Raw genomic sequence first — 12859 nt, 5'->3', positions numbered from 1 at the left:
ATTTATAGTCTTATGGGAATGTGTCATATCTTGTTATATATTGCAAAGATAATATACAATTTAAAAGTGAAACAAGTTTAAAAACAGAATACTAAGAACAGGAATTGTATGCCGTTTTTTCTCTCCAAATATAAATGATAAGACATAATCATTGACAAATGTTGGCAGGATGCTGCATAGTGCTATAACATTATTTAGCTTTCTTTGAATGTCCTATGTCTTTGAAGTAAATTCATATTGTGGAACATAAACACTCATGTCTTTGACCAATTTTACGACCAACCCATTGGGATTCTTTAATAAATAACAAATTCATATCCATTCAATATGCTGAATGTTCATGAGGCTGTTTTTTTTTTTTTTTAAATCTTTCAGCCTGTGAATAATGCTTTAGATGTCAAGCACTGCACTCTAAGTGGTATTTTTACCCTGCAAATTTGAAAAAGTAAAATGCTTCCAATCTATATGTGTCACAGCATCAATTAGTTGACCATTAGCTGTCAAAATATTGTCAAATGATGGAGGAATTAGTTCAATACCAACAGACAGTTGAGATCGACCTTTCATCAAACAGCAAAAAATATGCCACCAAAATGAAACCTTTGCCATTTAAAAGTCTTCTTCTGCTTGACTGAACCTGAATTAATTAGATTAACTAGGAAATGCTGTGAATACAACTGAATGGTCTTAATAAGATTGTATTAAAACTTTGTCTATCTCCTCCTAATGAAGACGTGTTTCAAAAGAAAGTAAAGTTGCGAACACAATGTGGCTGCAGCTCCCCATGGACACTCATCTGGACCAGGATGAACTTGCATGATTCAACCAAATGTCCCGATTCTTGAAAGCAAATCTCAAGCAGTTAGGAAAATGCCAAATAAAATGACTAAATTACTAAAACTTCACAGCTGAATGCATTCTGAATTATCAAATAGCAATAGCACAGATAATAATTTCCATGGGTGTCAACATTTCTAAATGTGGCTGTTCTCATAGCCACGCCCACCCTATTCTGCTCTCACACTTCAGCACAATAAACAGGCAAAAACCAGCAGTCTCATACTGCGTGAGACCCAGTGGATAACATGCACATCTCTGCTCTAAACCAACAAGCACAAATGGCCTTACTTGTCTGTGGCAGGCTTGACTGGCGAAACATATTGGAGACAAAAGGGCACATTTGGTGTTTTGCATCCCCTGCAAAGCTGTGCTGCTGTTTTTTTTTCTTGTGCCACAGGGTTCACCTCGTGCATGTGGCAGAATGGCATATTAATCGCACCTTGAAAAAAAAGACCTTTAAGTCCAACATTGTGTGGAGCTACTAAGCTTTCTCAGGGCACTAAGGTGAAAAATTACTCTCAACACTTACCACAGTAACAAATTGATCTGACCTCTGCAATGGAGACACCCGCCAGACACTTTGATGCATAAAAAATCTGTTCATGCACCATGCTTTAATCCATTTTGCTCCTGTGAGATGTGCACTGGCTATGCAAAATTCCATTCATTAATATTTATGAGTCTGGGGGAAAATGTACACAACACTGATAGAGACTCACATTCACACCTGTGTAAAGTTGCATGCTGTCAAAACAAGCCAGATCTATTCAGGATAAGAATAGCCGCAGAAATTGTGGACACAACAGGCAATTTCCTGTGGCTCGGAATGTGAACAGTACTGTGGTCAAACCATAGCATTTCATACATTTTTTCTCAAAATTCTGATGCTGATATTTTCCTGGTAAAGGGAGACAATTGACACTGAGCTTTGTACTTTAAACATTTTAAACAGCTGACTACTTTATGCAAGGTTATGATTTTTTTTGAATGGACAAATGGCTGGTTTGCTCTTTTTGACAAGCAAAGCTGATCTCATCTGTTGAGGCTCCCTTGGAAACTCACAAGTGCATCGGATGACCATGCTTTAGATGGAGCTATTTATATGAGTGTTTTCATTACTGTGTGTGATTGTGTCTGTGTGTGTCTGTACGTGCATGCCTGTGTGTATAACTTAAGCTATCTGAACCACATCATATGAGAGCATCTCGGCCCAAGAGAAAATGCATGTAAGATGATCATATTGATTGACACATTCACAAAAAAAAGTAATTGTGCATGGATGGCAATAATTAAAGTTCCACTTCCAAATAAATCACATTTCCCCATGTGATGAAAGCAAATCTATCACACCTTTTAAATTTGATACAGCACACCGGTAATTAAACAATTAGATATTCATGTGGATAGCATGTTTATCCAACACAGCATCCAAACAGATTTATCCTGGCATTTTGCAGCCTATTCAAGTGACTGAATTCACTGGAGAAATCTAGTTAGGTTGCCTTCCACGCTTCAAGATTCAACAACAATGTCCCCTTTGGGATTTATGTTCACAAACCTCAGCTCCTGAGCTAAGAGCAACAACCCCACACTGCCATCTAGGTGTCATAGAACAATAAAATCTGTCTCCTGTCCAACTGGAACTTCAGAAGTATCAGCAGAGACCACATGCAGCACACCGAGGAAAAAGGATTTTACGCTCACTCCAAGGCCGAGGCCGAGTGTTTTGAACACATTAGAAGCATCAAAACAATAGGAGTGTAGTAGAAATGTCATTACTTTCTAAACAGAACACTTCATCCAGAAAGACTTGCTATTTACACATCTATTAAAGCTGAATATTTTCTCCCCTAGGATTACAACCTAAAATCACTACTCTTGTCTTCTGCACAGATCCCTATGGCAACCTTATCTTAATAATATTCATATTAATAAACATATATTCAAGGTGTGTGGTCTAGTTTCACTCACTGAAGCTCCATTTTAGTTTGCGTAGATGAAAGTACTGGGATTTTTGTCAGCACTATTGAGCTCATACTGTTTATCAGAGATTTTCACAAGCAAGCCGTGCTTTGCTTTCTGCCGGCTCTCAGGTGGCATAAACAAGGGATATTGTTGAACAAACAGAGAAGAGAATCCTGTCTGCATCCAGTACAAAAATCTATAGTTGTACAGCAAACAGGAAATTATATTATGAAGATAAATCTGTGGAGAAATGCAGTTTTTTTTTTGTTAAATATGAATACTGCATAAATGTATTGCTCATGATGTATACCATTGGGTCTTAGAAATGTTAATTTCTCAGTTATTATGATTTGTAATTTGCTTTACGTTTTTATATTACAGGTATAAAGGTTTGTGTTCATTTGCCAACATGGAGCTTAGCAATGGCCTGGAGTAATGGTGTCTAATCGTTACCATGATTTGAATACTAATCTTCACAGAATTTCGGTTGACGATCTTCAAAAAATTACGCCAACATTCAGTTAGAATATAGTGACTGTAACAAGATAGGGTGTATTCATCTCTGTAGAGTGTAAACTATTTTGATGCAGCCACATACAAGATTGTTTCAGAGGCAAAAACTGAACTGAGCGATTGAACTATAATTCCTTACACAAACGTTGAACTGAACATGTCAACCACAAAAGGAATATTACTGGGCGAGATTGATCCAGAACATTTCTAAAATGGGTAGAGAAATGATCTGGACAGTATTGCATCTGAAGGGGAAGAGGGTGATGGGAAAACATAGGGGACAACCACTGTTCAGGATCATAGTGCGTTCATTTCATATGCAGTGTGACATATGCACAGTTAAAATGTCATTTTAGTGCTCCAGATGCTAGATATGTCCGAGTGTGCTGTGTTGATTCTGCCAATAGCAATGTGTTTTGTCCATATTTCCAAGGACGGCCAAACAGTAGCTATAGGGTAGATCATATGCAGTGTTAGTCCTATAACCATTCCCAGCTGTCTTTTCATTCATAGCCCCCATTTCCCCTCACTCCATATATTTAACACTCATCAACAGACAATTTGCAGAACGATCTGTATATCCAATCTATCCATGTGGAGATTTGGTTTGAGACGGCAATACCAACATTCATTTAAAAAAACAGATGACTGTGAAAATAAACTGAATTAATCAGTGCAGACGGACTATGCAGTGTTGTAGTTACTGAAAACAGTGAACTGTTTTTAATAATATTATGCTAATATTAACTTCATTACACTGCTGTAGCACAAAACCCAAACATTTCAGATATGAATCAGACATGACATTTTACCTTAGGAAATCTTTCACCAAATCTCATTAAACAATGTGTTCAGTGTTTTACCCATAGTCTAGCTGGGTTTGAGGCAACAGTGCATGGCGGTGCAGCTGAATTATCCTGTGGGCTGCACTAATACACCAAAAAGCAATCACACTCCCACAATCAACAGCTCATCATTTTCCATAGGAGTCAGCTCTTTTGTTGTTCCTTCACGGGTTCACCACCCCTAATATGCTGAGCTCCCACATTAACTTTCAGAACTTTCTAGACTGTGAATCCACGAGACAACTCAGCCCTAGCACAGTTGCCTTTTGTACTCCAAAACCCCAGCTTAAGATGTTAATTTTGATGATGTGTACACATCTTGCGGCTTGGCTTCCTTTCAAGGTTCTACTCTACAATATCCCATAATAGTGAAACTAAAGTTGCTCTTTTTCCCCCACACTAATATATGAGGTGTTTATTATTTTTTCACAGACTTTTTGCTCTCTCTAGAGAAACGTATTATTGCAATTTCTTTTTTATACAGTACTGTGCAAAAGTCAGAGACCACTCTTTTGTTTATTCAAGTTCCAGGCAAATCAGCCATTTTGTGTGCATTTTTTTAGTGTCAGAAAATAAGGCAAAAAAACATAGATTAACAGGAAATACAGAAAAAAAACATCCACCACTACATATAATATCAGATCTATTAGTATTTGTCCAGGCTTTCCTGTGTGCACATTACTACCATTTTAAGTCTTCCATCCATCCAATCAATAAACAAGTTATAGCTGTGTCCTCCCAACAAAAGTTCTTACCACAAATGTCGGTGATGTTATGTTATAACCCTTTGCCTTAAAAAGTAACTGTAACATTCAAACAACTGACTACCCAAACCCACCTTAGCTGCCTTGCAGATTTCTTTGTCATGTGCATGTAAAATGGCGCAAGGAAATATTTCTGATGAAAAATATATTAATCATAATTCAACTGTAGGTGAAAGTCAAAGGTGAATGTCAAAGAAAAAATAAGCGAAGAAACAGTGTTCAAAAGATTATTGCAAGATACAGAGAAAATGGGACTCTGAACAACAATGCAAGAACTGGAAGACCACCAAAACTAGCACTATTGCAGAGAAAGGAAAAATCAACCTCCACTCTTTCTCCAGATATGAAGAAATCCACAGGTGTGTCTGTCAATCCTTCAACTGTGAAAATACAACTCAATACTATGGGTTGGAAAGAATATGTAGCTGTCAAAAAGGCACTACTTAGAAAAGGAAATCAACAAGAGAAGAAACTTTGCACTAGAACACTGACGCTGGACACCTGAGATGCTGAATAAGGTATATTGGCTGATTTTTGAGATTTTAGAATGATAAGGCAGGATGTACACTGCTGAAGTAATGAAAGACTCTTGGAACCACGTCCTCAATTATAAGTCAAGCATGGCAGAGGTTTGGGGTCGTATAACGTGCAGTTGGTAATTTGGTTTTGATTGAAGGCATCACGAATGGTGATAAATACAAACAAATATTAAAACATCATGCAATGCCCTATGGACAACATTTGATTAGGAGCAAATTCATTCTACAGTAAGATGACCCCAAGCACACTGCTGTGAGGATCAAGCTAAGATGCTCCATCAGAACATATACATAAATTTCACATTTTGGTTGTATAACAACAGCATCTTAGCAAAGGCACTGAAATTATACAAGCATACAGACTAAATTATGTGTAGTGCCCTCTAACCTTTCTTTGATCTCCTCTAGTAAAAATCATCGTTAAGATCTCTAAATCTTTGTTTATGTTAAAATGTATATCTGCTAAAAATAAAAAATAAAAAAAATAATAAAAAAAAGAACATAACTGCGTATGATCATTTCAATTCCGGAAGCACCTCCAAGTCAGCATTTGGCAGCCAGATTTGAGAGGTGGGCTTGTACACTAGTTTTGTTACATGAATAAATTCTTATTTCCTTTAGCAAATCATGTTCACTGTGCCCACTGCATTCACCTCCTATAATTATTCGACAAATTTTCCCCTCAGTTCTCAAATAGACTGTGTAATAATTTAGCAAAAAATGTATCCAATTAGCTTTTGACAGGGGATTACAGCTGGTATGTGATGGTTTCCCATTTCACACTTCTCATTGAGCCAGTAATTGGAGGTTAAAGAAACTTCTTGACTAGTTGTGGCTACCTGCTTTTTGTATAACATCTAGCGGCTCAAACAAAAATTATAGTCCAATTTCTAAAGGAAGGAATGAAACACACATCTATGTGTACACATGCACACACATGCGCAAATGCATAATGCAACTGTTTCAACCAAGAAAAACGAATCAGCTATTTAAAAATCCATCAGTATTACGGTAGGTAATCATTACCATCCCCAAATGCATTGCAAGGGTTTTAAAAACATCAGCTTCTCATTTTCTAATAGGATAACAGAAAGCAGTGCTTGTAAAAATGCCAGTGCCTGTAAAGATGTTTGTAATGCTTATGATAATGTATTTTTGTGTGTGATGGTGCACACAAAAAAACATAAATACTCCAGTTGTTGTGAGAATAATAATGTACTGCTGATTAAATAAGCATAGCCACATAATACTTTTTTTGGTGTGATCATGTTCTTCGATGTTTGCATAGTAGCAGTGTATTTGCTCATGTTGTTCTGAGCCAATGTTTGAAAAAAAAAAATCTAATTCTGGCAAAGGCATCAGAAACAATATCCTTTATAAGGCATTCAAGGTATTAAAACACTTTTGTGTTCACAGTCACAGGGAAACATTTATAATTAACTTGGGTCTATGCCCCATATGCAGATTAATTCATGTTTGATTAATGCCTGCAGCTCAATCCATTGTCTGCAGAAAGGTTAGCAAAAAGCCAAGGGATCTCTCTGAATACTTTGCTTCTTTCCCTGAATTACAGAAGGAAGTGCGCAGAGCTTTTGACACATGGCATTAATGCTGCCCACTCACAAATGTTAATCCGGCATCATTAATGTTAAGTGGTTCATATTTTAAAAATCCGAAACTTCCATTGACTTAACATCAGTCTCTAACTGGCATCAATACGTTAATGAGATGCTTTGGTCCAAAACATGAAAAAACATACTGAAGGGCATAGGAATACTTTGGCTGCCTTCTCCTGGCTGTCAAATGAAAGGATGCTTCCGCTTTACAATGGCAATATTTTTCCGTTTACACTTAACAAATCTAGTACATGACTAGAAAACCTTGGCCGGATGTTCAAGAGTTAAGAGTAAACAATCTAATGTACGCTCCAAAGAAAACCAAATCTATTAATTGAAATAAATGCCTCTCTCACTCCCCACTTGAGCTCATACACAGTGAGCTTCCTGGTGCAAAATGGATGCTACGCATCACCCAGGTAGGTGCCGTAGGGAGAGGTGAGGCCGAGGTGAATGTCCCCCTTCATTGTAAAGCTCTCACGATCAGGAGATGAAAGGCTTCGTATAAATACAACCCATCCATCAAACAACCCCATTTTGAAGAAATACTCTCTTCAACTGCACCTAGTCTCTTCAAAATTTCTCACTGTTATAAATGACCGGTTTGCAATCTTGGCATCATAGGAGAAAATTGAATGTGCCATTTCCAAGTCAAGCTTGTCATTAACCAAGTGTCAGACATCACATCCGTCTTCACAGATCACATCACAAATGCGAAGCAGACTTGCGATTCCCAGTCATGAGAATCATAAGCACAAATCATAAGTGAGAGGAAACGCCTGATCAGATGCAGTTGCAAATCATTTATAACAACTTATCTAAAATTACACCAGGCCAGTGACATATGGTTTGTTATGAATTTTACCATGGGCCTGTAGAGTCAGTTAATTTTGGAACGCACTCTGGAGCACTGAAGATCAGTTGTGGCTTGGCGACAATTCAGCACAATTAAATGCCACTTGAAGCGTGAAGTGATTTCAAAGAATAGCCTCAAGCGGTCAAGGGGGATACTGAGTGAAATATACTCCAAGCCTTTTGCAGTAAACCTTCCCTGTATACCTAAAAATATTCAGTAATCTCCAACAAATTTATTGTTTCAGTGTTTCAAGAAGACAATCAGATAACCGTACAGGTTGAGAAGGCATAACAGATATTACTATTATTCTATTCTTTTTAGTCGTATTCATGCCTATTTTATTCATATAAAAACTATCATTGGGAAAGCTATACAAATTGTAGAGGGTACAATGTGTGTTTACTGTCATGCACCACCACCTAGAGTGACAAAAAGGATTATGAAATGACCCTTTTCAGGACATTGTCCCTCTACATTTCTCTCCTCTACACTTTCCTGCTACATGATTAGAGAAAGTTTTCAGACATGTTATTTGTCAAAGAAAAAGTAAGAATCTAAGCTTTCCTGTTGTGTCTGTGACAATAAATAGGCAATGAAGTCATGTATTTAAAACAGTCTGGAAGTTTTCAGAGCAATGTCATACTGCCACCCAGTGGACACAGGAACAAAACATCATTTTGAATTCTATTACATATATTTATTGTTATTGCAGCTATTTATGAGTAACCATCATAATTACAAATATTAAGGTCATGTACACATCATCTGCAGTGCTATATATGTATATTTAAAAAAATTATCACAACTGCTCAATGTACAATTCAAAATAATTTTTTTGCATTTAAAATGTTTACACTTTAGGCACATTTGAATTGAAATTCAAAAAGATGCAGTGTATATAGGAAGCAAATGCATCAAGTATCCTGCAAATGCAGAATAAACGATCAAATGCAAGACCCGATGCTCACAGGTCCTCAGAACAAATTTCTCACACTGATTTTATATCTGAAGATGAAGCTGAGCAAAGCATTAGCAGTCTTCAAATATGTAGTGTTTCATTAAAAGTTTCAAGACTTCATCTTACACAGGCAGGATTTTTTGTTCCAAAAATATAGCTTTCTGGAAACGAGTAACAAATTAAGTTTGCAATACTTCTTAAAAGATATACAGTACATTACAATCCAATACAGTCAGTGGAAAGAAAAAGCTTTTTTCTACCTATTTTTACAGGTTAGATACAATGTTATCATAAAAATATCAACTCTTACCTGGAACCAGCTTTATATCATCATCCTTGACATCAATTTTGGTGAATGCATAATCTTTGCATAAACTCTAAGCCACAAGAATGTAATAATACACAGCAGATTCTATGCTCACTGCAGTAATACGATGTGCTAATATCTACAGGCAAACAGTGCCCTTGGTGAACATGGAAATGGCTTGCTGAACAACAGGGTAAAGTACAGAATTTGAAACACAAGCACCGAACTTTACAATGCCTCAAGGCCAGTATTCAATATTCCTAACAGGTAGAGTTATTTAAAAAGCAGAACAGTACACCTGGACATACTGGTAGCCCTGTGACACTGGCACGCTACGCTTTAGAACTGGACACGCTTTTTTGGGATGCAAAAATACCACAACATCTGACATGTACCACAAATGGAAACTCAAGTATTTACCGAAAAGGGAGGGGATTCAAATGCCATACAGCTCCCAACGGTCAAGCTTTTTTTTGCCATCCCGTGGCTACGGGATACACAGCATGAACGCATCACTTCTGACATTCCGGCCCATCCATTTTGGTAAGCAATCTGGGTCAAGCACATTATATCTGCACATAAAGGTGCAGGGGAGCAGCCTGCAATGAAAGCTAGCTGCAATAAAAACCATGTTTAATAAACTAAAAAGATTGTTACCAACAATCAAAATTATTTTTAAAAGTCCAACTGAAACGAGGAGACAGTGATACTTCTGCTTGTTTGCTTGTGTTTACATGTGCCTCTTACTTCCTGGGGTTGGCTGATTCCTGGAAGCAATCTCTTATATATGACTATATACTGTATGACATCTTGTGGGAAACCAATCTGTAGTATTTCTTGTCGGTGGAAAGTACAAAGCAAAACGCAGAACTGAAAACAAAAGCATTCAAAGCTGAGGTAGCTGGTAACATACTCGGTACGACTGGATCGCTACAAAACAGTAAAAAGTGAGGGCACCATTTAAATGGAGCCACTTCCACCTTAAAAATACTAACCATTAAAAGTAATTTAAATAAATCTCAAATAAAATTTAAAAAAATAAATATAAGAAGCACATCACACAATATACACAAACATATACTGAGCCATGTACATATATATTATATACACACATATATATATATATATATATATATATATATATACATACATTTTTTGATAATTTATATTTCCTATGATATATTATAAAATAATATAGAACAGAAAAAATAATAACACAGTAATTGCTGTGGGACACACGAGTACCAAAGATTGTGTTGAAAATATAGAATAATGCATAGAATTCAACATTTAGTAAACATCTATACCTTCAGCTCAAACTCTTAAATGCTACTCGCCTCCGGGTAACCATAGGTAAAAGCACACAAACCAGGAAATGAATGACTTTCTGTGATGTATGACAACACCAATAATGATGGAACTACATGCCACTAGTAACTTGTAGTTATGTTTTAAGGTGTATCGCCCTCGAAGGTAAGCAATACTTCCATTATACCTTTAAAATAACTAAAAATATGTAAGATATCTGCTCACCGGAAATGCCTTGTTAGGCTTATTAATACAAACCATTAAAGGAGGACATCAATTTAACTCCTGAAAAAAGTTAAAAGCCATTAATTTTCAGCCTACTTATAATACAATCTACCTCTAAAAGTTTCATTAGATAAACAGGGTTAAACATCAGAGGTTCAAAGACAATAAAAAAATTGAAATCTCAAACATCTTATTTAGAACCTTCTCCTTTCCATATACACAGCTTGATTGTTACACAGTAGATGTTAACTGATTCACATTAACTTGCACAATGCTATTGAAAACAAACTAAACCCAAAACTCGCAACAACTGGGTCCCCTGCCTCTGGTCCATACAGGGAAAAGAATACCAATAATAGTCCACACTGATAATAATGCAATTAAAGCATTTCCACCCAGGCTGTGAAAATGAAGTAAAATACAGCTTTCACACACACTTGTTCCCAGCAAGGACTTGCTCATTCTCCGTGGAGACGGGAAGACTTGAAGACCCTGGGGGAATTCTCATGCCGTCTCATCTCTGTTGTGGGGGCGGGGCCGGGAGTCTCCGCCCCCCTCGTTCACAGGGTACTGTCCTGCAGCAGGGGCTCGATGTCCTCGTCGCTGCCCGGGAGGGGGGTGCTGCTCTGGCCCCCACCGCCGCTGCCGCCGCCACCGCCCACGCTGACGCTGTGCTTGCGGGCGTGGCACGTCTTCAGCGGCGCGCCGCGGTGTTCCGGGATGAATAAGGCCACGAGAAACGCGAGGAGCACGGCGCAGGCGCCGAACAGGAAGGGCGGGCCCGGGATTACCGGCTTCTGCAGGGGGAGGGAGGGAGAGACCTTACGGCTGTGGCACATCACTCACATCACTTCTGTTAAAAACCAGTAATGGATGGTATACGGAGTTCCATAAACCTGCCGTGACCACATCCTTAATATGGCCTGCTATTGTTCACCAGATTTCCTTTCTCATTAGATGCATTTAGATCTACTCTCGTGTAAACACTGGGCAGAGTGAAAGGCTCAAACTACCCAGCTTCTACATTACCACAGGGTTTGTTAGATTTTTGGAAGTGTACATTCAAGGACCTTTTCTAAAGCGGAGCTTTCAGCATACCTCCTCATTTGGGTCGAGCAAAGGGGCCGTCTTATCCCCCTGGACGGGGTCGATGGCCTTCAGCTCCACGTTGAAGAGGAAGAAGATGAACCCGTACAGAGCTGGGCCCAGTCCGTTGCACAAACCCCGTATTCCCGTTACCATTCCCTGAACGACTCCTGGATGGGGGACGAAACGCAGGAAAAAGAAAAACTGAAAAAGAATGATGCTGAACTGCTGCACATATTTCAAAATGAGGAACAAAGCGCTGGGCTGAAATTCGGGTTCCGCTTTTAATGGTAGCCACAAGATGGCAATACCATCAAAGATGAGGTCCATTCTATTATTCTTGAAAGAAAGGGCAGGATAAAGTACACCTTTATCAACACAAGCAGACCTCCTGTGATAACAGTGTGAAAAATGTATCGCCATACACTAACTCTCCGAGGTTTCTGTACACGATAACCCTTAATGTAGGTCCACATAATAAAGGCTGTGGTTCATGCAGCAAATACAAAATGTCTGCCTAATATGAGTCACACAGGTGTTGTGACCTCAGTAAGCAAAACACTCCTGCTGACCGAAGGTCGACTGGGACGATCACTGTATTTAAGTGAGTGCATTAGCTCAGATTACCACTCCACTGGCACAGTGACCTCACAGATAAATAAGGTTACAGCCCGAGATTTCAGCCCCAGGAGGAGCACTACAGTAGCTTAAGCAGGGTACTATATTTGATCTGCTTTATTAAATATTCTGTGGCATCAATGGAATATCAGTTTAAAAACAATCATCATCATGATGACAACAAGATGAACAGAAAGTAACAGCTTTGACAGGTATAGCAGAGCATTATCTTTACATTAGCTCCGCTGGATAAAACTATTGCATAACTTGTAGAAATGCCTACAATATAAAGTCAGTAATGAAGGATTCTGACTTGTACAGCTGGGACCAGCAGTACACAATCGCTCATGATATTATCTTGAACAACCGAGTTTCATTTTTCACAGCAGAAAGAGACTCATTTCTTTCTTGGGAAGAGA

The 12859-nt window shown here is 38.2% G+C and overlaps 1 protein-coding gene across 1 annotated transcript in view; it reads right to left on the bottom strand.

The window, feature by feature from the left end:
• Positions 1-8613: 8613 nt before the first annotated feature.
• The window catches only part of mfsd14ba (major facilitator superfamily domain containing 14Ba), a 14900-nt gene continuing 10654 nt past the window's right edge, over positions 8614-12859 (bottom strand). The window contains exons 11-12 of the mRNA XM_035391855.1: positions 11835-11992; positions 8614-11533 (exon numbers count right to left, since the gene is read on the bottom strand). Coding sequence (XP_035247746.1) covers positions 11297-11533; positions 11835-11992 — 395 coding nt within the window. The 3' untranslated portion in view covers positions 8614-11296. The remainder of the gene's footprint in view (positions 11534-11834; positions 11993-12859) is intronic.

Source organism: Anguilla anguilla, chromosome 14, assembly GCF_013347855.1.
Source record: "Anguilla anguilla isolate fAngAng1 chromosome 14, fAngAng1.pri, whole genome shotgun sequence".
Classification (NCBI taxonomy): Eukaryota; Metazoa; Chordata; class Actinopteri; order Anguilliformes; family Anguillidae; genus Anguilla; species Anguilla anguilla.
Note: the sequence above shows the minus strand (reverse complement) of the source record. Positions and strands in the feature narration are given on the sequence as shown.